The sequence below is a fragment of the Scyliorhinus canicula genome, chromosome 4 (assembly GCF_902713615.1).
Source record: "Scyliorhinus canicula chromosome 4, sScyCan1.1, whole genome shotgun sequence".
NCBI classification, from domain to species: Eukaryota; Metazoa; Chordata; class Chondrichthyes; order Carcharhiniformes; family Scyliorhinidae; genus Scyliorhinus; species Scyliorhinus canicula.
Window position 1 is genome coordinate 173,428,842 of NC_052149.1, and position 27,710 is coordinate 173,456,551.

Genomic DNA, 27,710 nt, shown 5'->3' on the forward strand with positions numbered 1-27,710 from the left:
AATATATTTGCATCTCCTCATAATCAGGGTTGAAATCCTGGAATTCCCGACTTAAAACCCTTGTAAAGTACAGTTTGCACAATGGCTGCACTTTTTCAGGGAGAATAAAACCTATTAGCATCTTCTCAAGGCTACAAGGAATGGCCATTGTCCCACTTGTCCACATCCTGAGAACAAAAAATGAAAACAATTGCCTGAAAAATTATTAATGGCAATTCTCAGAATTCAGCTCCGCTACTTTTTGAGTCCGTCCATTCCACATCATAATAGCAATTGGACATCATATTGAATTTTAAAAAAAGGAATTATTTAAATTGAGGGCAGTGTATTTTTTTTATTATTATTTCTTTGTATTTTGACGGACAAAGATATTTCTTATCAATACATCCATGAAATTAATGACATATAATAACAACTTTGATTTACCAAGATTGAAAATTATCAGCTTTTATACAAAAATACTAGACCATAGTCACCAAATGTAAGAAACACCGTTTTTTGCTCCAGGCTTCACAATAACAAGGTTATCCCTCTGCTAGAATTTAGTTTTATCAAAAAGACTGTGCTGTATATATACTTATCATGTCGCCATGTGTCATTTCAAATAGGATAGAGCAGAGAAAAGTACATAATTTTACCTACCTATCTAGAGAAATGCAGCACAGATGAAGAATAGATGCTGTAGTAAGCAGGACATCTAACGAAGTTCGGACGAGACAAAATCTATCCCCATATATCCAGTTTTGCTGTATTAATTCAATAGCTCCAAAAGGCATTACCATGACTGAAACAAGCAAGTCAGCAAATGCCAAAGAGACAATAAAGTAATTGGTCTTGATTTTCCTACAATAAATCAGAATATTTAGAAAAACGCATTAAAAAAAACACGGAGAAAATTGTAAAAATAGGTCCCAAGATAAACTATATTTTTTGTTAATTTTCACATAAAACTGAATATTGCAGTGGTACAGATCTATACACTTATTACAATCTCTCAATATATAATAATATCAAATCCACCCCATTATGTATTTACAGTGGATTGCCACGCTATAACAGGGCAGTCCTAGACCAGGTGTCCCAATGGCGGTACTGGGAATGAGTGGGATTTCCGCTTGGGGCAGGATGGCTAGCCACATGTAATCATGAGGTGACCAATCAATATACAATCGAGGGGCACAGCGAATTGTATGGCTTCACGGTAGTCGATGGTCCAGGCATCATATGTAAATTCACAGACAAAAGTAACTGGATTGGTATCCACTGCTTGTAAGCCAGCAGCATCATTCTGTCTGTCTGAGATGATGATTTTGAACTTGATCTGCTGTTATTCCCTCCCCACCTACCACATTTGGATCCCCAAATGGCAAGCCATCACCATAAACTCTGTCTGTCATTTTGACTTTCTCTCCATCACCCTCGATACTCCCTCCATCATCCTAACCCCACGTTCTGTGACCCTTGAGTCACTCATCATTACCGTTGATCAACTGTCTATTGATCTAGAGCTGCCCCCAGCCACCATCGCATTGCCCCTCATCACCATTTGCCTGCCCCGTCACCCCCAACTCTGCTGCCCTTAACACTGACCACCTTTGATCTCCCTTATGTCATACTCGAGTTGCCTTCGGCAGAAATCGACCTTCCTTCTGTCATGTAGCTCCCTCCTTCTGTTCTCCTAACCTTCCACAGTGCCACCACAACACAATCTCCTTCCCTCAGAATGCCATACCCCGACCTCCCTGGACAGCAGCCACACAAGCTCAATACAACAGCTCAGCCTCCTCTTCCCTGGTCCAACAAAGTTTCCCACTCAAGAAAGGCAGCTCCTACTCACTCCAAATCCACCACGAAGACTACCTTGTCTGCTGTGTGCCACCCTTGACCAATTGTCAATCTGAAGACAAATGTTTCTTGTTTGTTACCGACGTAATCCTGATAGCACACTTTAATCTGGTGACCAAGTGTTTAATAAGTATGCATTAAAAATACGTTCCCATTGTTTGCCATCAAGAACCAAAATCCGCCTTTAATCCACCACCAGCTCACTTCCCATCTTTCATCCCACTGCTGGAAGCTGACATTTTACCTTCCACACAATCAAGTGACCTGCCCTCCTTGCGTTATGTTCCTCGGGTGCTTCATTAGATTGCCCAAATATCTGTCCTCAGGCTGATTTCACCTCATAATCTTCCAAATTTTCCCATTTCTATCCTTTTCATTCCTCTTCCTCTGGGAATAATCAGGAGCCATAGCATCCCAATCATGAAGATATGTTCTGCAATATCTATTAATGGACTTGATCACCCTTTCATTAACCAAAAGGGCACCTTCTTATCTGTGCGGTTGACAGTGTTCGGGAAATAATGTTTCGAAGGAAGTAAAAATGTGATTTCTCCATCAGGTGACTCATGAGGCTTCTCAGCAGCTTACAGATGGCATGCATTTCTTTATAACATAAGGGAAACAGTTGAAGACTATCACATCAGACTCATAATGGGGGTTGGAGGTGCACAGTACATATATCAATTTATTTATAAATTATCGGCAAAGCCATATTAATGATGTGTGAGATTCAAGTTCAACAGTTGTCTGACAGTAGCATTTGTCACTGAATAATACTGTTTTATGAGCACAAAAACATTTTAAATAAAGTTTAAACATACTTTCAGATTATCTGCACACTAAATACTAAACTGCACATATGCTTTCTTCTGTACAACGGTACAAATGACAAAAGATGCAAATAAAATGTGTAACATTTGCTACATTGAATATTCATCCATGTTTAGCATTACTACGAGACTCAACTGATTAACATGCAATGATATTTTGTTTTTCAATCAGCTGATTTTGCCCAAGGAAATTCTTTTGCAGCACATTTCCTCCCCCATTGTGTTAAGTGCAATTTGACTTGCATGACCCTGCATCTCTTCAACAGCATCACAAATTCTACCCACTAGATTTTTCTTATCCCAAAGCTGCTGCCTAACATTTCCATGAATTTGAATGGTGCTTTTTACATAAATTTCTAACACCTACTATTTCCTTTGGTCAATTTGTGTCCTTTGCTGTTATTCTACAGTTATATTCAAGTTTTACATTTGTACTTTTCTTCAAATTGTGCAATTTCTGCTGCCAGAATCCTGCTGACATTCATTTACATGTAGCCATACATATTGTCTCTTTTAAATACTTGGGGCCCATTCCCCCCATTAAGAATATGTACACATTTTTGTTGTGGGGGCTAGCTATATATCTGTCAGACATTCTCATTTAAAAAAATGTTACTTTGCTGCACAAATTATGCATGTGACACCGCTCATTTTCATTAAATGCCTCATTAGCTATTTGAGAAATGTTGAAGCAACATAGTTGCAAGTGTCACAATTGGCTGTTTTATGTTATTATTGCTTGCAAAGTTTATTCTCATTTCAAAATGATAAAGTCTTTCCTTGTTAACAGATTTTTAATTATAAAGAAAAACTGATAAACTGATACTTCCCTCGTCTTTGCTTTTCAAACAGAGCCCTGTGTTCCATATGGTAAACCTCTGGATTTCAAAATGAATGCAAAGATTTGGGTAATTATGTATGAACCACGGAAGTGTAAAGGGTTTCAAGTGTAACAGTTCAGATATGGACTACTGCTAATATGCAATGAAAAGTAACTTGAAGATGTCTTATTGCACATATGGAACATTAATATGGTATTAGATACTTTTGTCTCTCAAAGTTTTAATGAAATAGATACTGTCTGTGCGGAGTCTCCACATTCTCCCCAATTTTGCATGGGTTTCCGCCGAGTGCTCTGGTTTCCTCCCACAGTCCAAAAATGTGCAGATTAGGTGGATTGGTCATGATAAATTACCCTTAGTGTCCAAAAAGGTGAGATGGGGTTACTGGGATGGGGTAGAGGCGTGGGCACATGTAGGGTGCTCTTTCCAAGGGCCGGTGCCTACTTGATAGGCCGAATGGCATCCTTCTGCACTGTAAATTCTATGATACACATTTTCTTTTACAAAATTGGAGCCTAAAGAGTTTGGCAAGAGAATATATTCTGGTTAAAAAGCATTATTATGTTTCATGGCATTTCCCTTAAGAAACACAGAACAATGACTTGCTGAGAGACTCAGCATTGATTTACCTTTTTGACGTAAAGTTGCAAAACTTATGTAATAAATGCCTATTAAATTCTTCCTATTCACCAATAAAATTTAGGGATTGTCTATTTCAGTATCCGTCAATTTGCAACAAGTAAATCTTTTTTTGCTGACAAACAACCTCTCTGCATTGAAAATTAACATTTTCATGCGTGAAATCCCATTGCTTCAGATTTTAATTATTGCTAAAATTTAATTTTTAATTTTTCTTTCAGTCTCTTGCCTCTCAGTCTGTTAACCCCATCTTTTCTTTGTTTGGCAGTCTGTACATGATTTTGTATTAAATGAATTACTCTAACTTGCACTTCCTGGCTCAGGCTTTTCACAGTTTAGTAAAGTTGCCATAGTCCCAGATGACCACAGGGTTCTTTCCCTTTTGGAGAAGGAGAGCTCACTGGTGGTAATTTAACTTGAGGATCACCACACCTCAGACGAGGGGCAAGATTGAGAAGGCAGGGCCTTCATGAACAATCTCAACCATACGGCTAAATAATGATTCTTCAATCTGATTGGATACAGGGACATATAATGGCTTGGCTTTTTCACACACACCTTAAAACCCCTGCATTGATGGTTTTCTAATCACAGCACATTCAAGAGTAAAACTCATCGAAAGTTTTACGAGCAGGCATTTGTGTAATTCATGGCTAGTGTTGTACATTTAGTGCTAATGGTTCTACTTGTAACCACTTAATTTTAATTCTGTGCTCAGTCTATCGGCAGGGAATGTGCATAGTTCACTGTCAACTTTAAGAGTAACGAGATGGGTAGTGCCTGCAACAGAAACCTGGGAACAGTGAAGTGTCTGACAGGCATTTGGGTGACATATGCATGAATGTTTGGAAATTATGAAAACTTAAAGACCTTAAAAAGGATAGAAACTCTGGGAATGGTACAGAAGGTAAATCCAACTCCCCTGAGAGAGTGAGTGACATGCAGGAGAAAGTTGAAACTTTAAAGATAATGGGCGAGATTCTCCATTTGGGAGACTATGGTCGGAATTTCCGCTGACCAACGCTGTGATTGGGCGGAGAATTGGTGCCGACGCCAAAATCATGGTTGATGCCGATTTCACGCCAAATCGCAATTCTCCGTCGCCTCGACAGCGGCGATTCTCCACCTCCAATGGGCCGAATTCCTGGTGGCGAGGTTCACTTATGCTTTTAAAATTCGGGAAACTGGCGCTGTGGCTGCTGAGGGAGAGCGAGGAGGGTATGGAAAGTGTCCAACATCACCATAGTTAGCTGACAGTTGTGCCGCTGGCCGGGGGGTCTTCTGCCGGAGGGAGTAGCAGAAGGTGGCCTGGAGATGGACTGTGGGGTTGGGGTGGATAGGCATGGAGTACTATTGCCGCGGCCTGCAAAGATGCCATGCAGCTGCGCCACAGTTGACTGCCCGCTGTGAACTTAGGGCCATGGGTCATATAAGTGTCATCCCAACACCCTCCCTCCCCCGCCCCCCCCCCAGGTATCCTCTGGCCCTAGCTGACCCATCAGCGGGATGGGCGCTCTCCAGTGCCATCTTGTTGGCTGGTATGAGTGTGTGTGAAGTATGTATATGTGGCTGTAGTGTGTCAGCCTCCTGAGTGTCAATTGCGTATCTGGCGAATCCAGCACCGTTTCTCATTGGAATCGATTGTGTTCCATGTGGCGCCAGTGCTAGCTCTTAATAGTTGTTGAATCAGTCCAAGTGCTGCACAAATTTTGCTTTCGTGGAAATCCGCGCATCCTGCCCGGCGAAGAGCGCAAATCAGGAAGCCATTCCGTATCCCTTGCCATGCAAGTTGATGCCCCACCCCCCAGGACATTCTAACGAAGGAGACCCTCCCCCAGGGACCCCTGAATAGGGAGAACCCCCAGGAATCCCATGAATAGGGAGACTTTCCGTAGGGACCCCATGAACAGGGAGACCCTCCCCCCACCAAGACCTCCTAACTGAAGGAACCCTGCAAAAGCACCCCTAACTGAAGGAAACCTACAGAGATCCCCTAACTAAATGAACCCCACTGCCCACAGAGACGCCCTTGCTAAAGGGAGCCTCCACAGGGTCTCCCTTGACTAAAGGGACGCACTCCTCACAGAACCACCAGCAGAAAAGAAACTCCTGTCTGGAAACAAGCGTTGTTTGATCCTGCTCCTTTTCAGCAGAGTTCCAAATCCAATGCTTCGTGGCACTTGGATAAATCCCGCAAGGCGCGGAGGCTGCCGGTAGGCCCGCGGACACTTCACCTGGAATTCTCCAGCTGCCTTATACTCTCGCTCAAGAGCAACGTGGTCAGAGAATCGTGTCCTTAAAAATGTTTTGCTTGAATCAAGCCCATTGTCTGTGTAGCTTTTAAGAAAGCCTTTGGCGAAATACCACAATAAAGGATGATTAGCATGAGGCCCATCCAATAAGTGGACCAATGGCAGCTTGGAAAAATTTTAATAAATGATTGTTTTTCAGACTGGAGGAAGGTCTTAAGTGGTGTACCCCAGTGGTCAGTGCTGGGATCACTGCGGTTTATACACATGTAAATGAGTTGGATTTTGAAATACAGAATAAAATCTCAAAAGTTACTCATGATACCAAACTTGAAGGTGCAGCAGTGAGGATGATGCCAATCGACTGCAACAGGATATAGAAAGACTAAAAGAATGGGCAGACAAGGTGGAATTTAATATAGCGAAGTGTGGGGTGATGAAGTTTAGCAGAAGAGATAGGGAAAGGTGATATAGACATTATGATACAGTTCTGAAGTGTGTGCAGAGTCAAAGGGACATGGCGGCTCATGTGCAGAGATCTTTAAAGGTGTCAGGACATATTGAGGGAGTAATTAGCAAAGCATATGGGGTCATGGCTTCATAATTAGAGATATTTAATACAAAATTAAGGAATTTATACTGGACCTTAAAAATCTCTGGTTAGGATCCAGCTTGATTATTGCATCCAGTTCTGGTCACTACGCTTAGGAAGAATGCAAAGGTCCTTGAGAGGTGCAAAAGAGCTTTCACAGAATGACATTGACTGCAAGGTTAGGTGGGAGAAGCTGGGGCTGTTCTTTGGGGCCTCACGGTAGCATGGTGGTTAGCATCAATGCTTCACAGCTCCAAGGTCCCAGGTTCGATTCCCGGCTGGATCACTGTCTGTGTGGAGTCTGCACGTCCTCCCCGTGTGTGCGTGGGTTTCCTCCGGGTGCTCCGGTTTCCTCCCACAGTCCAAAGATGTGCGGGTTAGGTGGATTGGCCATGCTAAATTGCCCGTAGTGTAAGGTTAATGGGGGGATTGTTGGGTTACGGGTATACGGGTTACGTGGGTTTAAGTAGGGTGATCATTGCTCGGCACAACATCGAGGGCCGAAGGGCCTGTACTGTTCTATGTTCTATGTTCTCTGTGAAGCAAAGGGGATTGAAGGAAGATTGCTGGAGTTGAACAAAATAATAATGGGTTTAAACAAGATACACATGAAAAGCTGTTCTCATTAGCTGATGGCACAAAGAATAGGGCACACAGATTTAAGGCTTTGGGCAAGAAATGCATGAAGGATGTGAGGAATAATTTATATCACACAGTAAATGGTAATTGCCTGGAACTTATAGTCCAGCAGGGTGGTGATGATTATTGATTTAAAAATAAAAATGGATGAGCATTTGAGTGAAATAAATGTGTGTGGGCATTAGGATAGAAAGGGCGAATGGTACTGACTGGATTGCTCTACAGAGAGCTAGCAGGGGCTGAATGGGCTGAGAGGCCTCTTCAGATGCCAGTATGATTCAATGGAAGGAACCTGATGCCCTCTCCCATAGCGGGTTCTGTAGTGGTGACATTTAATTAGGCAGGAGAGGGGAGGGTAGACACTTTCTGCCCTGCCATCAATTGAGACTCCGTCTTCCATGATCCCCATCCTCGATCCCCATCCTGCCATCACTCACCTGTGATCTTGGTCCTGCAGTTCTCCTGGGCCTCAGGTGCATGCACTATCGGTATCAGCCACTGCCTCCCCAGTAGAGCAGTCTAGCATTGAAGAGCTGACAGCAGCTGCTTGGCCAACAGCTCTCAGTGGGTGGGACTCCCAATCCCAGGGTTCTTGATCCTGAGGAAGGCCTAACGCTGTCCAGTTAAATACCTGATTTGCACTTAATTCAGTGCACTTCCCCGAAAGAGGATCATTGGCCGGCAGGTGAGACCCCCGTCCCGATGAATTAGATTATAGTTTGTCCTCTAACTCTGTAAAACACCTAAAATTCCTAAACTGGAGAAGATGTAAGAGACTGAGGGTTTGTTGCGAGGGCAGAGGTTGGAATGTGGTTTGGACCTTGATTCCACCAGTATTCCACAACATTTCAACTGGAAATTTCACTCAGGGACCAGGAGCACATTTGTCTGTTGTTCCATGTCAAAGGGTCTATTGCGGGAGTTCCCAATCTTTCAAGGGAACTTCAGATTTTATGTAACTGAAAAGTATCAGCCAAACTCGTGCCAGTTAAGATCCAGCCTAAGCACCAGCGAAGACTTGCAAATGCCTGAAACATTTTCTACTTTGAGTGGCTGCAATATAAGAATTTGAAAATAAAAATGTTAATTTGGCCCATTTGTTCCTCCAGAGGACAATGCTTCCTTCACCGTAGATGGGCAGATTGACTCGGGGCAACAACTGATGAACCTTTGTGAGCTCCAGTTGTACAAAAGTCTCTGTTTACTGAATTTGGTGTCTCCAGCCTTTGGAAGGGCTGGCTGGCGGCCGAGGCTCCATTTTATTGCAATTTTGAGCAAGGCCCAACAATTTCCAACCCAATTTCTGGCAAAAATTATTTTTTTGAATGGCTGAAACCACCCATTAGGAAAAAATAGCCGATATGATGTTTTTTTCCATATGGATATTTTGCACAGTCTACAGAGGTACCTCCCCCTCCTGAAGCATAGCTGGTAGCTGGTGCATGTAGTTTTCATGTACAGCTTGCTGCTTCTTCCACACACATTGACACAACAATAATTACTGAAGTATTTTGACAACCAGTCAGTGATATAATCATTCAGTTACTCAGAATAGTGCTACAAACACCAAAATGGCCTCCCTCGTCAGATTTCAGTTTAGACTCACATTATTATGGTACAAAGCCACTCACCGTAGCTGTCTGTCCTTGCATACAGCTACCATTACCAGTAGATTCCCCAAAATAGTCATTATCATAATAGCCGCCAGAAATGTGATGAGAACGGTCTTCTGAACCATGGAGAAAGCAGGAACTTCATGAGGCTCACCATCACTTGTACTAAAAGCAAAACAGATAGCAGATGGAATTACCGTCAATTATAAACCTTTGACCAGGTATATCATGAAACATACAGAGAGAGATACACATCACAATATTTCTGAGAATACCCCAGATGGGTACCAATTAATATAATAGCAGGGATGAAAGGTAAATGGGCCGACAAGAGGTTTGTTATTCAATCAATAGGATTACCATTCACCTGAAACACAATTACCAATTTTATAAAACAGATAGATAAGCTGACTCAAAATATTTGAGCAGATACTTTGCTCAAAATTGGCTTGCAGCATGCACGAGGATCACAGTTTCCATAGGGTGGCTTTGCAGGATGCAGCAAGATCAGTTCCTTTCCGTGTTCCTTGAGAAGAGTGGTCCAGATGTGTGGAGTCCACCACTTTGCGTGGGCAGGATAAGCTGTTCTTAAGAAGCTATTTCTCAAATTTAAGAGCCAACTACTTGCACTGGAAGAAACCGTCAGTTTCAGAAACAAATTAGGAAAGCAAATAAGCTGCAGCAGCAAGGGAGAATTGTCATCCCTTGGATTGGGACATGCAGCTCATTTTTAAAAGCTGCTGCTTTGTTGTAATTTATGCACCTCAGACAAGTCAGGTCAACTTATCTGAGGTTTTCATGCACCAGAGAGAGCTATCCAAGTTCGGGGAGGGATGTCCATCACTAACGTCAACATGGTTGCCACCTGTTGTATCAATGTGCAAGCAGCCCATCCGCCATGGTGAACACAGCCCCCATTTTCCTAATAGTCACGAGTCATGTCTGGAGGGGATACCCTTTGTCACCCTGGAGCCAACCAGTCTGTCATCTGATTGCCTGGTTTGAATAAAGACAACGGGTGGCACAGTGGCACAATGGTTAGCACTGCTGCATCACGGCGCCGAGGTCCCAGGTTTGATCCCGGTCCCAGGTCACTGACTGTGTGGAGTTTGCACATTCTCCCCTTGTCTGTGTGGGTCTCACTCCCACAACCCAAAAGATGTGCAGGATACGTGGATTGGCCATGCTAAATTGCCCCTTAATTGTAAAAGAAAATAATTGGAGACTTTAAATGTATTAAAAGAAAGAATAAAGATAACATAGGGGATTGGTACAGGATGAATGAATTATGAGTGCTGCCAGCTGACCGTGCACAGGCCTACATGGTGCACACTACCTGCAGTTGCAAAACAAATTAATTCAGAAATTGGAAGGCCCTTTCTATTCAGATGAGGTTTATGGCACTTTGAACCCTGGGGAACTGTGCACTGCTCGCAGAGATTCGTGCTGTCTAGTCCTGCTTCACTCTGTTCATTGGAAAGGTGATAAGGTGATGTAGGTTTATTTCTTGATATGGGGAACCTCTGTGATGTCCTGACTTTAACACCCTCCTATTTCCTCGACCCTTTGCTGTGCCTTTCCTCTTCTGTCTTCTTGATTGCTTTGCCTCATCCTTCAGTTTTGAAGACCCCCAAAAGCCATTCAGCACCAGTAAGTAATAATCAGAATTCAATTGCAGAAAGCAGAAAATTGGCCAGAAAACACCCAGAGTTTAACCAGCATCCTAAAAGGCCAAAGCAGCAACAAATCTGTTTGGAATGAAAGAGCTATTTAAGCATCCTTTTGTCTGTAATTTGTTAATTGAGTTATCAATTGGTGAATCAGGTGCTGGGAAGCCCAATTGTTACACCATTCTGGACAAGTACGCGGTAAATTTCAGCCCGTGACCCAGAGTCAAGTAACCATTAATACTTATCAAAATTCCCGAAATCTTTGGCCCTTGGCTGCCCAATGATTACAGTCATCAGGTTTGTAAGTTGAAACGCAAATACTGTTTATTTCTAACATGGTTAATGGTAAAATACGCAGCAGATACACCTGGTTAAATATTGATAAGAACCTAACTCCTACTGTAACTTGCCTCCCCACCCTCTACACACACATACAAGGCAGACAAACACGGAAGGGTGGAAAAGGGGGAGGGATTGTAAATGAAAGAGAAAAGAGTCTTTGCTTCAGATGATGATTCCTTGCAGGCGTTCTCCACGGTAAGTTTGTAAATCACCATCCTTGTTTGGCAGCCTGAACTCACAATTTTAGTGGTAAGACATAGTCCCTGTTTCATCAGACTTTGTTCTCAGTTCATGGCCTGCTTTCAGGCCCTTTTTTCAGGAATCCAACACCCACAGGCTTATTGGAGAGAGAGAGAGTTCGGTGGATCCTTTTTTTTCATAGAATAGAATTTACAGTACAGAAGGAGGCCATTCGGCCCATCGAGTCTGCACCGGCTCTTGGAAAGAGCACCCTACCCAAGCCCATACCTCCACCCTATCCCCATAACCCAGTAACCCCACCTAACACTAAGGGCAATTTGGACCCTAAGGGCAATTTATCACGGCCAATCCACCTAACGTGCACATCTTTGGACTGTGGGAGGAAACAGGAGCACCTGAAGGAAACCCACGCACACACGGGGAGAACGTGCAGACTCCACACAGACAGTGACCCAAGCTGGGATTCGAACCTGGGACCCTGGAGCTGTGAAGCATTTGTGCTATCCACAATGCTACCGTGCTGCCCTTTTTGAAGAGGTTTAGCAGCAGTTTTCTGGAGAGGATGTAGCTGGATCTTCTGCATCACTGCCAGATCTCTAAAGTGAAACTAAAATGGAACCTTGTGGCTCTGAAAAATATTCATAGTGATAATATTCAGTTCCCACTTGCTACCAAGCCTTTTGGGCCAATGCATTGACGACCAGCAAAATGAACCAAACAGAGTGCCAGCCAATCTCTGTCATTGGTGCTGGCCCACACTTTAAATCAGCGCAGCCTTCTGGATCCTTCCAATTGAATTAAAGGCACAGGCCACTCTTTTCATCTGCTTTAATTAAAATTGCAGGTTGCCTGAAAGACATATGTCCATAAATCATCCATGTATCAAATGTAACGGCAACAATAAAAGGAAAAGGGAAACAAGGAAATAGACAGGTAATAAACAGAGAGACATAGAAGATAGGAGCAGGAGGAGGCCATTCAGCCTTTCAAGTCTGCTCTGTCATTCGTCACGATCATGGCTGATCGTCCAACTCAATAACCTAATCCTGCTCTCCTGCCATAACTCTTGGCCCCATTCACCTCAAGTGCCATATCTAGCCGCCTCTTGAATGTATTCAACGTCTTAGCCTGAACTATTTCCTGTGGTAATCAATTCCACAGATTCACCACGCTTTGGGTGAAGAAATGTCTCCTTATCTCTGTCCTAAATGGTCTATCCCGAATCCTCAGACTGTGACCCCTGGTTCTGGACACACACACCATTGGAAACATCAGGAAGAACCCTTACACAATTGAAATATATTTTTTTTAAATTCCAATTAAGGGGCAACTCAGAGTGGCCAATTCACCTACCCTGCACCTCTTTGGGTTGTGGTGGTGAGACCCAAGCAGACACGGGATAATGTGAAAACTCCACACGGGTAGTGACCCGGGGCTGGGATCGAACCCGGGCCCTCGGCGCCATGAGACAGCAGTACTAATCACTGCGCCACTGTGCCACCCTAACAATTTAAATATAATGAGCACTTTTGATACTTCCACATAATACTCCTAAAACACCAGAGCCTCGGTGAAGCTCCGTTCAATGTGGCGGATAGCACACATAACCGGCTCATTAGCTCATGATTTATGCCTCTGGTAGAATTACGAGGATATGTTTTTGACAAAATGTTCATTACTCATTTCTGTGATGGAGCTTTCAAAAGGATCCACTTCTGAATTCAGCTTGTTCTTAACAATTAATGGAAACACAGTTCCAATTTTGTCTTGCTTATTCAATAGATGTGTCTGAACTCTCACCTTTTCAAAGCAGACAAATTTCATTATTTTTTCCATGATAATGCCTGCCTGTTGACAATATATTGCATGATACCAATTTCACTGATATTTCTGTTTCTCCACACAACTATTCTCATTACTTTCTAATCAGTAAGTACTCAATCAAATAAAACATAAACAGCGGGATTCTGTGATCCTGAGGCTAAGTGTCGATGCCGTCGGAAACGCCATAGTGTTTCTTGATGGCATCAACATGTCCTCAGGATCAGCAATTCTGGCCCCTACAGGGGGCCAGCATGGCACTGGAGCGGTTCACGCCTCTCCAGCTGCTGATCCCGGCGTCAACTGGGGTCCACGGGGTCCGCGCATGTGCAGTGGCACCGGCGCCAGCGAGCACAGGTGCAGTGGCTTTCTTCAACGCGCCGGCACTGATGCAACATGGTGCAGTCACTTCACAAATGCCAGGAGGTTGCTGGCACACAGCTGCATCTGTGCCTCAATCTGGCGGATGAAGTCAACCTGTTCACAGGGTGAGGTGAAGGAGCGGGAGGTGAAGGAGCGGGACAGGGCATCTGCAATTATCAGCTCCTTGCCTGGTGTGTATAATAACCCAAAATCATACCTTCGGAGTCGAAGGAGAATGCGCTGAAGCCTGGTCGTCATGTCATTCAAGTCCTTATGAATGATATGGATGTGGTCAGTCTCCACTGTGAATGTTGGTAGACTGTAGACTTAGTCATGGAACTTTACAATGCCAGTTAGCAGGCCTAGGCACTCTTATTCTATTTGGGCGTATCTCTGTTCAGGAGGAGTCATGGCCCTTGACGCATAAGCAACTGGAGCCCAGGACGAGGAGTCATCCCTCTGGAGGAGCACCGCACCAATGCCGTCCTGGCTTGTATCCGTGGAGATTTTTGTTTCCCTGTCCGGGTCAAAAAACGCTGGTACCGGAGCAGTGGTGAGCTTTGCTTTGAGCTCGACCCACTCTGCTTGAAGTGTGGGTAGCCACTGGAACGCAGTGGACTTCTTCACCAGATGCCTGAGAGCCGTGGTGGGTGAGGCCATGTTGGGAATTAATTTTTCCAAGAAGTCACCATTCTGAGGAAGCGTAGTACCACCTTCTTGTCTTCCGGGGTCTTCATGGCGTTAATGGCCTTGACCTTGTCCGAATCCGGTCGCACACCCTGCTGGGATATCTGGTCGTCCAAGAACTTGATGGTTGACATGCCAAAGGAGCACTTGGCCTTGTTCAGCTTGAGGCCGTTTGCATGGACACGTCGAAAAACTTGTTTGAGACGAGATATATGTTCCTTGGGGCCGTGGACCATATGATTACATGATCTACGTAGACACGCACACCCTCAATGCCCTCCATCATCTGCTCCATGATCCTGTGGAAGATTTCAGAGGCTGAGACAATGCCGAACGGCATATGGTTATAACAGTACCCGCCAAATGGTGTGTTGAATGTGCAGAGCTTCCTGCTGGACACATCCAGTTGTATCTGCCAGAAACCATGCGATGCATCTAGCTTCGTGAAGAATTTGGCATGTGTCATCTCACTGGCCAGTTCCTCCCACTTCGGGATCGGGTAGTGTTCCCGTATTATGTTCCGGTTAAGATCTCTGGGATCTATGCATATCCGCAACTCTCCTGAGGGCTTCTTCACACAGACCATCGAGCTGACCCAGTCAGATGGTTCCATCACTGTGGAGATGATGCCCTGATCTTGGATCTCCTGTAGCTGTGCCTTTAAATGTTCCTCCAGAGGAGCCGGCACCCGGCGTGGTGCATGGATTACAGGCATGGCATCAGGCCTGAGTAGGATCTTGTAGCAGTATGGCAGAGTACCCATTCCATCAAACACATCCGGATATTGAGCAAGGATGTCATCAATGTCAGCCTGAAGATCCGCATTGGAGAAAGACATGGTATGGACTCACTGAACGAGGTCGAGTAGCTTGCATGGATGGGCAGCGAGCAATGTCACAGTGTGACATTGATGGTCTTGTTGGAGACGAATAGATGACAAGATCCTAGTGCAGTTATGGCATTGCCATTATAATTGAGGAGCTGGCAGGCTGGTGGAAGAATTTTTGGTTGCTTTTTAATGCGGTCAAAATCAACTTGAGAGGTGAGATTGGCAGAAGCACCTGTGTCCAGCTTGAACCGGATGCTGCATTGATTTACTTGTACGACAGCTCGCCATTCGTCTGCGGAATCTACATTGAGGATAGATAGGTGTCTTGCTGAATTGAGATGGCATACTCACATGTAGTGATGATGCCCACACGATAGGGAGACTTCAAGCAGTCGTCCTCTGGATCCATAATGCTACCAGGATCAGAATCCAGTCAACCTTGCTGTACACATCGAACGCGCTTGCGTTGGAATTGGGATCACTGGCCTTTGACTGGTGATGCAGGCCTGCACAAGGCTGCATAATGTCCAGGCTTCCCGCAATTTAAACATCGCCTGGCTTTTGCAGGGCATTGTCGCTTTAAGTGAGCGGTGCCGCAGTTCGGGCACGTCATGACATTGACGTCGTTACGCTCCGTGTCTCGTCGCACATGCGCAGTGCGGTCAGCCGACATTCGCACCTATGCACTTTGGTTTTCGGCTGCTTCGTTCTCCCGTTTGTGTTGCGCATGCGTGGGGCCCCGGAAAAGCACACAAAATTACTGCTTTCATCGATACTGAGGCGCTGCATCCGGGCGATGGCCTGTACACTCTCTGCCTCATGGGAGGCAGGTTTTTCGTATTCTGCCAATTTGAAATGCGAGTCCCGATTTCTCGCATGCTCATGCACTATACACGTCTCGATTGCGACTGGCAGGGTCATGTGCTTAGTTTTGAGGAGTTGGTCCCGCAAGGAATCGGAGTGCACCCCCAACACGATCTGATCCCTGATGATGGAATCATCGGTTGCACCATAATTGCAGGAATGCGCTAATGTATGGAGATGAGTTTGAAAGGATTGGAAAGGTTCATCCTTACCCTGAAGGTGTTGCTGGAAGATATAGCGCTCAAAGCTCTCGTTTGTTTCCACTTCACAGTGACTGTCGAACTTCTCCAAAACGGTCTTGAATTTGGTCTTGTCATGGCCGTCAGTAAAATTAAGTGAGTTGAAAGTCTGGATGGCTTGGTCCCCCGCAGTTGATAGCAGCAGCACAATTTTTCTGGCATCGGATGCATCCTCGAGGACGAATATAGAGCAGGAACGCTTGCTTGAAGACCCGCCAGTTGCCGCCGAGATTGCCGGAGATCCATAGCTGTGAAGGGGCCTGAATCTTCTCCATGCCGCTTGAAGGCACTTGCTGGTCGTCAAGGAATCACTCGAGGTAAACCACTTAGAGATAGTAGACTACTGGTACCATGTTGTGTTAATCACCCTGGGGTAACACGGACTTCAACTGGATGCAGTTGTACTTGAAAGTAGACTCCAAACTTTGATGTTAGTTCAATATGCTTTATTGAACTTGTTAAGCAGTGCACACAGTTCGTTGATGGTTAGACACTCTACTAATCTAAGCGTGCTTACTATAGCTAACTAGACCAGACTAGCTCTGAGTCACATGTAGAAGGTGCTGACTGATATATACACCCTGACTGTCACTACAGTTGTCACCAGTGGAAAGAGGCAGAGTGTTGATGCCTCGTGTGTGTTGTGCCTGGTGATTGGTTGTGTTCTGTTCTGTGTGTTGATTGGCTGTACTGGGTGTCTGTCACTGCCTGTCTGTATCTCATTATGTGCATGAGTGCATATCATGACAACGTGAACAGCGCTGGTGGGACTCTGCCTATCTCGGCGGCCACTCAGCCAATCGCATGCAGAGAATCGCCAGAGAATCGACCGGCACCTCGCCGACCGGTGTCGGAGCAGCACCGGTGCAGCGTCGCGTGATTAACCCCCCCCCCCCCCCCCCCCCCCCCCGCCCCCGGCGACCCGGCCCGAGGTCGGAGAATCTCGCGCAGGGTTTCCCAAACATTCCAGCCACGGAATACAGACGGAACCCATGAGAAACATTCTTCGAACCATAGAATCCCCACAGTACAGAAGGAGGCCATTTGGCCCATCAAATTTACACGGACCCTCGTATTCTTATTGTGTTGAAGAGTTAAGCCACAAAATATTGATTGCTTTTACGCAATAGGTACAAACATACAAAAACAAAATTATTTTTAAAAATTATATTCATTATATTCTTATATGTATACATTCATTTTAATTAAAAAGTTGTTTCATTCAATAAATATTAAGTCTTACCTTATTGCTGTCATTTGTAATGGAAGGAGTGATACTGCTTCTTTTGCTCACAGTTGTTTAAATATTAGGAGTGCTACACACACATACCCCTTCACACACATACTCACTCCCACCTCACACACACACTCCAAACTCTCTCCCGCTTTCACACACACTGTCACCTCTCTCCTGCTCTCACACACACTCCAAACTCTCTCCCACTCTCACACACATTCCAAACTCTCTCCCACTCTCACACACACTCCAAACTCTCTCGCTCTCTCATACACACTCTCACATCTCTCCCTCTGACATACACTTCCACCTCTCTCCCTCTCTCACATACACACTCGCACCACTCTCTCTCTCACACACACACTCCCACCTATCTCCCTCTCTCACATAAACACTCCCATCACTCTCCCTCTCTCACATACACACTTGCATCTCTCTCCCTCTCTCACATACAAACTCTCACCTCTCCCTCTCTCACATACATCCAACTCCCTCCCTCCCTCCCTCACATACACACTCCAACCACTCTCCCTCTCTCACACACACTCTCACCTCTCTCTCTCACACACATACACACTCCCACCTCTCTCCCTCCCTCCCTCCCTCACATACAAACTCTCACCTCTCCCTCTCTCACATACATCCAACTCCCTCCCTCCCTCACATACACACTCCAACCACTCTCCCTCTCTCACACACTCTCACCTCTCTCCCTCTCTCACATACACACTCCCACCTCTCTCCCTCCCTCACATACACACTCCAACCACTCTCCCTCTCTCACATACATCCAACTCCCTCCCTCCCTCACATACACACTCCAACCACTCTCCCTCTCTCACACACTCTCACCTCTCTCCCTCTCTCACATACACACTCTCACCTCTCTCCCTCTCTCACATACACACTCCCACCTTTCTCCCTCCCTCACATACAACTCCCACCTCTCTCCCTCTCTCACATCCACACTCCCACCTCTCTCCCTCCCTCACGTACACATTCCCACGTTACTCCTTCCCTCACATACACACTCCCACCTCTCTCTCTTTTTGTCACACTGCCATCTCTCCCTCGCTCATGCACAAATAGACATTCACACTTTCACCAATCTCTGCAACACACTTCCACTCTCACCTCCCTCTCCCCATTGCTCCAAGCCCTCTTCCCCTCCCACCCCGCTGAGGCCAGACTTTGATGCTATTTCCAACTCATTCAATTCGAGGCCAGCTTCTCCGTGCATTGGCTGCTGATAGGCTGACTAGTGTGCCTATCAGTCGCCAACATAGTGTGAAAACCACCCTCAGATGATCAAGCTTTTTTTAAATTTAAAAAATAGCCAGACCTACAGCAGAACCTCTGGATATCTTTTACTGAATCCAGAATTCTGCGGAATCCAGTTTGGGAAAAGCTGGACTAATTTACTGCATGGAAATTAAACCTGAAGGGACATATGGATTTGCAAATGGGTGAAGGGGATTTAAAACTAACATGAATATGAGAGTATGGAGACCAGTTCATCAACTTCCACATTTAAATCAGGCATGTCAAGCTGGTTGTGCATAAACCCCTCATGGGAGGCAACCTGCCTAATGTGGTAGTCACCACTGTTGTATATATCACATACGAGATATCATACGGTAAGGCTCCTGTACTACAGGTACGGGGGTAGATCCCTGCCTGCTGGCTCTGCCCAGTAGGTGGAGTATAAATGCCTGGACTCACCGAGCTGCAGCCATTTCGGCAGCAGCTGCAGGAGGCAACACATCTCTGCTTAATAAAGTCTTGATTACTCTCTACTCTCGTCTCGTTGTAATTGATAGTGCATCACCTATTAACAGGCAGTCATTGCTCAATTGGACAAATTCATCAAGACAGTTTTAAGTTAAACATCGGGACTGGGACTCACCGAAATCCCGGCCAAGTGTTGATGCTGGCGTCAAAACTGGTGCGAGCAGCGCCAGCATCAACAGGCCTCTAGGCCGAGCCATTCTCCCTGTCCTTGGGGCAAGAACGGTGCCAGGGTGCTGCGCGATGCTCCGGCGGCGAAAGCCAGTCCACCTTGGCCGGAGCGGTCTGCACATGTGCGCCATGGCCGTCTCCGTGCTGGCCCACACGCAACATGGTGGAGCCCGACAGGGGCCCGTCAAGGAGGAACATAGGCACCTCCAGAATTAGCGCGCCTGCCGATCGGTTGCCCACAATCGCGGGCGTGGCCACCGAGGAGGCATCCCCGGAGTCGGTTCTGCCTGCTCCCCCACCAGAACGGCCCCCGCAGCCAGAATGCCGAGGTCCCGCCGGGTCGGACCATATGCAGAAGCAGGCCATTTGGCCCATCTGCCTCTGCCGGCTCTCCATATGAACATTATGAATAATGCCACTCCCCTACCTTTTCCCCGTACCCTGCACATTGTTTCTATTCAAGTAATCATCTAATGCCCTCTCAATTGAACCTGCCTCCACCACACTTCCAGACAGTGCATTCCAAACCCAAACCACTCGTTGAGTGAAAACGTTTTCCCAGCAACACATTTGCTTCTATTGAAAATTACTTTAAATCTGCGCTCTCTGGTTCTTGATCCTTTCCCGAGCAGGGACAGAGTCTCCCTGTCTACTCTGTCCAGCCCCCTCATAATTTTGAACATGTTTATCACATCTCCTGTCAGCCTTCTTCTCTCCAAGGAGGATAGTCTCAACCTCCCACCTGTCCTCATAATTGAAGTTTCTCATCCCTGATACCATTCTTGTCAACCTCTTCGGCATCCCTCAAAGAACAAAGAACAAAGAAAAGTACAGCACAGGAACAGGCCCTTCGGCCCTCTAAGCCCGTGCCGACCATGCTGCCCGTCTAAACTAAAATCTTCTACACTTCCTGGGTCCGTATCCCTCTATTCCCATCCTATTCATGTATTTGCCAAGATGTCCCTTAAATGTCACTATTGTCCCTGCTTCCACCACCATTCTGGCAGCGAGTTCCAGGCACCCACTACCCGCTGTGTAAAAAAACTTGCCTCGTACATCTCCTCTAAACCTTACCCCTCGCACCTTAAACCTATGCCCCCGAGTAATTGACCCCTCAACCCTGGGGGAAAGCCTCTGACTATCCACTCTGTCTATGCCCCTCATAATTTTGTAGACCTCTATCAGGTCGCCCCTCAACCTCCATCGTTCCAGTGAGAACAAACCGAGTTCATTCAACCACTCCTCATAGCTAATGCCCTCCATACCAGGCAACATCTTGGTAAATCTCTTCTGCACCCTCTCTAAAGCCTCCACATCCTTCAGGTAGTGTGGCGACCAGAATTGGACACTATACTCCAAGTGTGGCCTAACTAAGGTTCTACACAGCTGCAACATGACTTGCCAATTCTTATACTCAATGCCCTAGCCAATGAAGGCAAGCATGCCGTATGCCTTCTTGACTACGTTCTCCACCTGTGTTGTCCCTTTCAATGACCTGTGAACCTGTACACCTAGATCTCTGACTTTCAATATGCTTGAGGGTTCTACCATTCAGTGTATATTCCCTACCTGCATTAGACCTTCCAAAATGCATTACCTCACATTTGTCCAGATTAAACTCCATCTGCCATCTCTCCGCCCAAATCTCCAAACGATCTAAATCTTGCTGTACCCTCTGACAGTCCTCATCACTATCCGCAATTCCACCAACCTTTGTGTCGTCTGCGCTATCCACAATTCCACCTACCTTTGTGTCGTCTGCAAACTTACTAATCAGACCAGCTACATTTTCCTTCAAATCATTTATATATACTACGAACAGCAAAGATCCCAGCACTGATCACTGCGGAACACCACTAGTCACAGCCCTCCAATTAGAAAAGCACCCTTCCATTGCTACACTCTGCCTTCTATGACCCAGCCAGTTCTGTATCTACCTTGCCAGCTCACCCCTGATACCGTGTGACTTCACCTTTTGTACCAGTCTACCATGAGGGACCTTTTCAAAGGCCTTACTGAAGTCCACGTAGACAGCATCCACTGCCCTACCTGCATCAATCACCTTTGTGACCTCTTCGAAAAACTCGATCAAGTTAGTGAGACACGACCCCCCCTTCACAAAACCATGCTGCCTCTCACTAACATGTCCATTTTCTTCCAAATGGGAGTAGATCCTGTCTCAAAGAATTCACTCCAGTAATTTTCCTATCACTGACGTAAGGCTCACTGGCCTGTAGTTCCCTGGATTATCCTTGCTACCCTTAAACAAAGGAACAACATTGGGTATTCTCCAGTCCTCCAGCACATCACCTGAAGACAGTGAGGATCCAAAGATTTCTGTCAAGGCCTCAGCAATTTCCTCTCTTGCCTCCTTCAGTATTCTGGGGTAGATCCCATCCGGACCTGGGGACTTATCTACCTTAATATTTTTCAAGACGCCCAACACCTCGTCTTTTTGGATATCAATGTGACCCAGACTATCTACAGACCCTTCTCCAGACTCAACATCAACCAATTCCTTCTCTTTGGTGAATACTGATGCAAAGTATTCATTTAGTACCTCACCCATTTCCTCTGGCTCCACACATAGATTGCCTTGCCTATCCTTCAGAGGGCCAACCCTTTCCCTGGCTACCCTCTTTCTTTTTATGTATGTGAAAAAGCTTTGGAATTTTCCTTAACCCTATTCGCCAATGACTTTTTGTGACCTCTTCTAGCCCTCCTGACTCCTTGCTTAAGTTCCTTCCTACTTTCCTTATATTCCTTATATTCCACACAAGTTTCATCTGTTCCCAGCCTTCTAGCCCTGGTAAATGCCTCATTTTTCTTTTTGACAAGGCATATAATATCTCTCGTTATCCAAGGTTTCTGAAATTTGCCATATTTACCCTTCCTCTATCTCCCCCTGGCTGTTGGGAGGCCTGTAGTAAACCCCCAGCATTGTGACTGCACCCTTCTTATTCCTGATCTCCACCCATATAGCCTCGCTGCCCTCTGAGGTGTCCTCCCATGGTACAGCTGTGATATTCTCCATAACCAGCAGAACAACTCCGCCACCCCTTTTACATCCCCCTCTATCCCGCCTGAAACATCTAAATCCTGGAACGTTTAGCTGCCAATCCTGTCCTTCCCTCAACCAGGTCTCTGTAATGGCAACAACATCATAGTTTCAAGTACTAATCCAAGCTCTAAGTTCATCTGCCTTACCCATAATACTTCTTGCATTAAAACATATGCACTTCAGGCCACCAGACCCGCTGTTTTCAGCAATACCTCCCTGTCTGCTCTTCCTCAGAGCCATACTGGCCCTATTCCCTAGTTCTCCCTCAATGCTTTCACCTTCTGACCTATTGCTCCGTTACCCACCCCCCTGCCATACTAATTTAAACCCTCCCGTGTGACACTAGCAAACCTTGCGCCCAGGATATTTAGGAGTTCAGATGCAACCCGTCCTTCTTATACAGGTCACACCTGCCCCGGAAGAGCTCCCAGTGGTCCAGATAACGGAAACCCTCCCTCCTACACCAGCTGTTTAGCCACGTGTTTCGATGCTCTAGCTTCCTATTTCTAGTCTCACTGGCACGCGGCACAGGGAGTAATCCCGAGATTACAACCCTAGAGGTCCTGTCTTTTAACTTTCTGCCTAGCTCCCTGAATTCCTGCTGCAGGGCCTCATGCCCCTTCCTGCCTATGTCATTAGTACCAATATGTACAACAACCTCTGCCTGTTTGCCCTCCCCCTTCAGGATGCCCGCTACCTGTTCGGAGACATCCTGGACCCCGGCACCAGGGAGGCAACATACCATCCTGGAATCTCTTTCACGTCCACAGAAGCGCCAATTCGCTCACATCCTTCCAACAGTGTGGCGCCCAGAACTGTGCACAATATTTCAGCTGAGGTCGAACTAGTGTCTTGTCTCAGATAATGCATTAAACACTTGGTATTATAGGTGAATTCTTACCTGCTAGTGGTAAAGGATTTGTTCACAATACTTTTCTGTATTTCCTTTCTACACCTGGGGGTTTTTCTGAATCCCTTCAGAATGGATGACATCCTGGCTGTCTGAAATTTGTTCTTGGGCGAGAAACAATGTGATAATCACTGGCAGCATGTGGCGCTAACAATTGCACACAAAAACTCGAGACATGTACAATTGAGGCTTTATTGCTGTGTGATGCTATTCCTCCGGTGGCAGCTGTAGAATAGGATCTCAGTGACTCACACACATATTTATACACAAGCTCCCTGTGGGCGGAGCTAGCCGGCAGGGGCTTACCAGAGGAACCTGTATTACAGGTACAGCCATACATCCCCCTACTGCAAGTACACATATCTACAGTGGTTATATCACCACATTCACCCCCTGTAAAAAATGAGTCAGGCGGGGGTGACGTGTAACTATAATACAAAGGATGATCTATTTACAAAAGTGTTCAAACAAAGAAAACCAAGAGTCCATCCGGTTAGCAGGTTACAGGTTGAGCCGAATCGGCAGTCGAACGTTCCGCTGTGATCGGCGTAGCTGTGGTGGCGACTTCGGCACAGGCGGTGATGGCAACGATGGTGCAGGTGCTGGAGGTGTTGGTGCTGGCTGCTGGTGGGTTCACTCCGAGAGCGAGCCGAAATCTTCCGTGTCCTCCAGTGTGGGCAGGGGGACGAGGGATGGACCTGGTGGGGACAAATACGGGGGCATCGGGGAAAAGGAGGGTGGCGCGGGGGGGAAAAGGGGTGTGGACATGGGATCGGCACCTGAGGAAGCCAGGCCCCGGAGCGAGACTGTGTCCTGGCGGCCGTCGGGGAACTCCACGTAGGCATACTGAGAGTTGGCGTGGAGTAGGCGTACTTTGTCCACCAGGGCTTCTGCCTTGTGGTGCCGGACATGCCTACGGAGAAGGACTGGGCCCGGAGCCGTGAGCCAAGGTGGGAGCGACACCCCGGATGTAGACTTCCTAGGGAAGGCAAAAACACGTTCATGGGGTGTACTGTTAGTTGAGGTGCACAGTAGTAACCTAATGGAATGGAGTGCGTCAGGGAGGACCGGCTGCCAGCGAGCGGCTGGGAGGTTCCTGGACCGTAGGGCCAGTTGGACGGCCCTCCATGCCGTCCCGTTCTCCCTCTCTATCTGCCCGTTTCCCCGGGGGTTGTAGCTGGTCGTCCTGCTGGAGGCGATACCCCTGCTGAGCAGGAACTGACGCAGCTCATCACTCATGAACGAGGATCCCTGTCACTGTGGATGTAGTCGGGGAAACCGAACAGAGCAAAAATGGAATCCAGGGCCTTGATGACGGTGGCAGACGTCATATCCGGGCATGGAATGGCGAATGGGAACCTAGAAAATTCATCGACCACACTAAGGATGTAGGTGTTGCGGTCGGTGGAGGGGAGGGGCCCTTTGAAATCCACGCTGAGGCGTTCAAAGGGGCGGGACGCTTTCGCCAGGCACGTGCGATCTGGCTGGTAGAAGTGCGGCTTGCACTCGGCACAGACCTAGCAGTCTCTGGTGACTGTCCGTACTCCCTCGATGGAGTAGGGCAGATTGCGGGCTTTGATCAGATGGTAGAAGCGAGTGATCCCCGGATGGCAAAGGCTCTCGTGCAAGGCACGGAGCTGGTTCACTTGTGCGTTGGCACATGTACCTCAGGAGAGGGCGTCTGGGGGCTCGTTGAGCTTGCCAGGGCGATACAAGATCTCGTAGTTAAAGGTGGAGAGCTCGATTCTCCACCGCAAGATTTTGTCATACTTGATCTTGCCCTGCTGCGTCTTGTTGAACATGAAGGCTACCGACCGTTGGTCACTGAGGAGAGTGAATCTCCTGCCGGCCAGTTAATGCCTCCGGTGCCGCACCGCTTCAACGATTGCCTGGGCCTCCTTTTCAACAGAGGAATGTCGAATTTCGGAGGCGTGGAGGGTGCGTGAAAAGAATGCCACGGGTCTGCCTGCCTGATTCAGCGTGGCGGTAAGGGCGACATCTGAAGCGTCGCTTTCTACTTGAAAAGGCAGTGTCTCATCTACTGCGTGCACCCCAGCCTTGGCTATGTCAGATCGAATGCGGGCAAAGGCATGTTATGCCTCGGCCGTGAGGGGAAAATGTGTGGACTGGATAAGTGGGCGGGCCTTGTCCGCATATTGTGGGACCCACTGGGCGTAATACGAAAAGAACCCAAGGCAGCGTTTGAGGGCCTTGGGGCAATGGGGCAGTGGGGAAGCTCCATGAGGGGGCGCGTGCGGTCGGGGTCGGGCCCCAGTAGTCCGTTTTGGACTACGTAGCCGAGGATGGTTAAGCGGTCTGTGCGGAACACACACTTCTCCTTGTTGTACGTGAGATTAAGGAGAGATCCGGTGTGGAGGAATTTAGAAAGGTTGGCGTCATGGTCCTGCTGGTCATGGCCGCAGATGGTGACATTGTCGAGGTATGGGAAGGTGGCCTGCAGTCCGTACCGGTCAACCATTCGGTCCATTTCTCGCTGAAATACCGAGACTTAATTCGTGACGCTGAAGGGAACCATAAGAAATTGGTACAGACAACCGTCTGCCTCGAATGTAGTGTAGGGACGGTCCGATTTACGGATGGGGAGCTGGTGGTAGGCGGATTTCAGGTCAATAGTAGAGGCGACCCAGTACCGTGCAATCTGATTGACCATATCAGATATGCGGGGGAGAGGGTACGCGTCGAGCTGCGTGTACCGGTTGATGGTCTGGCTGTAGTCCACGACCATCCTGTGTTTCTCCCTGGTCTTAACCACTACCACCTGGGCTCTCCAAGGACTGTTGCTGGCCGAGAATACCCTCCCGAAGCAGCCGCTGGACTTCGGACCTGATGAAGGCCTTGTCCTGGGTGCTGTACGGTCTGCTCCTGGTGGCAACAGGCTTGCAATCTGCGGTCAGATTGGCAAAGTGGGAGGGAGGTCAACCTTGAGGGTCGCGAGGCCGCAAACGGTGAGGGGAGGTAGGGGTCCGCCGAATTTGAGGGTGAGGCTCTGGAGATTGCATTGGAAATCCAGGCCTAGTAAGAGTGACGCACAGAGGTTGGGGAGAATTTACAGACGGAAACGGTCAAATTACACGCCCTGTACAGCAAGTTTAACCAGGCAGAAACCCCGGATCGGGACAGAGTGAGAACCAGAGGCGAGAGTGATCTGCCAGTTGGCGGGATGGACCGCAAGGGAATAGTGCCTTACCGTGTCCGGGTGGACGAAGCTCTCGGTGCTCCCGGAGTCGATGAGGCAGGAGGTCACGTGGCCGTTGACCAGCACCGTTGTGGAAGAGGGTGCCAGGTTGCGAGGACGCGACTGGTCGAGCGTAACGGAGGCGAGTAGCGGGCGATCGGCAGTCGAGTCTGATGAGTCCGACGAGTTGCGGTAGCGACCCGTGTCCCGTGGCCCCGTCCCAGGGAGGACAAAATGGCGGCGCCCATGGAGCGCACGTTGTGGGGTCGGGACAAGATGGCGGTGCCCATGGAACGCACATGGCGGTGGGGGATGAAGATGGCGGCGCCCACTGTGCGATCGGCTGAGGCGAGGGGGGGAATGGGGGCACGATAGCGGCAACCGTCCGTGACTGACACATCGCTGCAAAGTGGCCATTCTTGCCACAAGCTTTGCAGGTTGCGGTGCGGGCCGGGCAGCGTTGGCAGGGGTGTTTCTGCTGACCGCAGAAGTAACAGCAGGGACCCCCAGGGAGCGCGGTGCGGCGAGCAGTGCAGGCGTAGTGCGCGGGGCGGCTGCTGGGGGGGCCGGTTGCGGGGTCCACGAGGGGTAGGACGGGTGGGCCTGGGGGGCCGTTTGCCGGGTCCATGAGGGGTAGGACGGGGTGGGCCGAGTGGCTAGCGGAGTACGATCGCGCACTACGGGAGGCTGCCGTCATTGAAAGCGCCAGAGTCTTTGTGGCCGTGAGGTCGAGGGCGGCCCCTTCCAGCAATCGTTGCCGGATGGGGTCCGATGCAATGCCTGTAACAAAGGCATCGCGCATGAGTAAATCAGAGTGTTCTGTGACTGTGAGGGCAGACGCAGTCTCGTACCAGAGGTATACGGGCCCTCCAGAAGTCCTCAGTCGACTCACCCGGCTGCTGGACGCGAGTAGAGAGTAGATGTCTCGCAAACAGGGTGTTCGTCGACTGTGCATAGTTCTCCTTGAGCAGTTCCATAGCTCTGGCATAGTCAGGCGCATCTCGAATTAGCGGAAAGACACTGGAGCTAAGTCTTGAGTACAGGAGTTGTCTTTTTTGAGCCTCCATCGGGGGAGGGTCCGT

General features: G+C 47.6%; 1 protein-coding gene across 2 annotated transcripts in view; it reads right to left on the bottom strand.

Moving 5' to 3' along the window:
• htr4 (5-hydroxytryptamine receptor 4) overlaps positions 1-27,710 on the bottom strand; it is a 301,009-nt gene that overhangs the window by 182,020 nt on the left and 91,279 nt on the right. For both annotated transcript variants that reach the window (XM_038795553.1, XM_038795554.1), the window contains exons 4-5: positions 9,268-9,414; positions 643-843 (exon numbers count right to left, since the gene is read on the bottom strand). In XM_038795553.1, the coding sequence (XP_038651481.1) occupies positions 643-843; positions 9,268-9,414 (348 nt within the window). The remainder of the gene's footprint in view (positions 1-642; positions 844-9,267; positions 9,415-27,710) is intronic.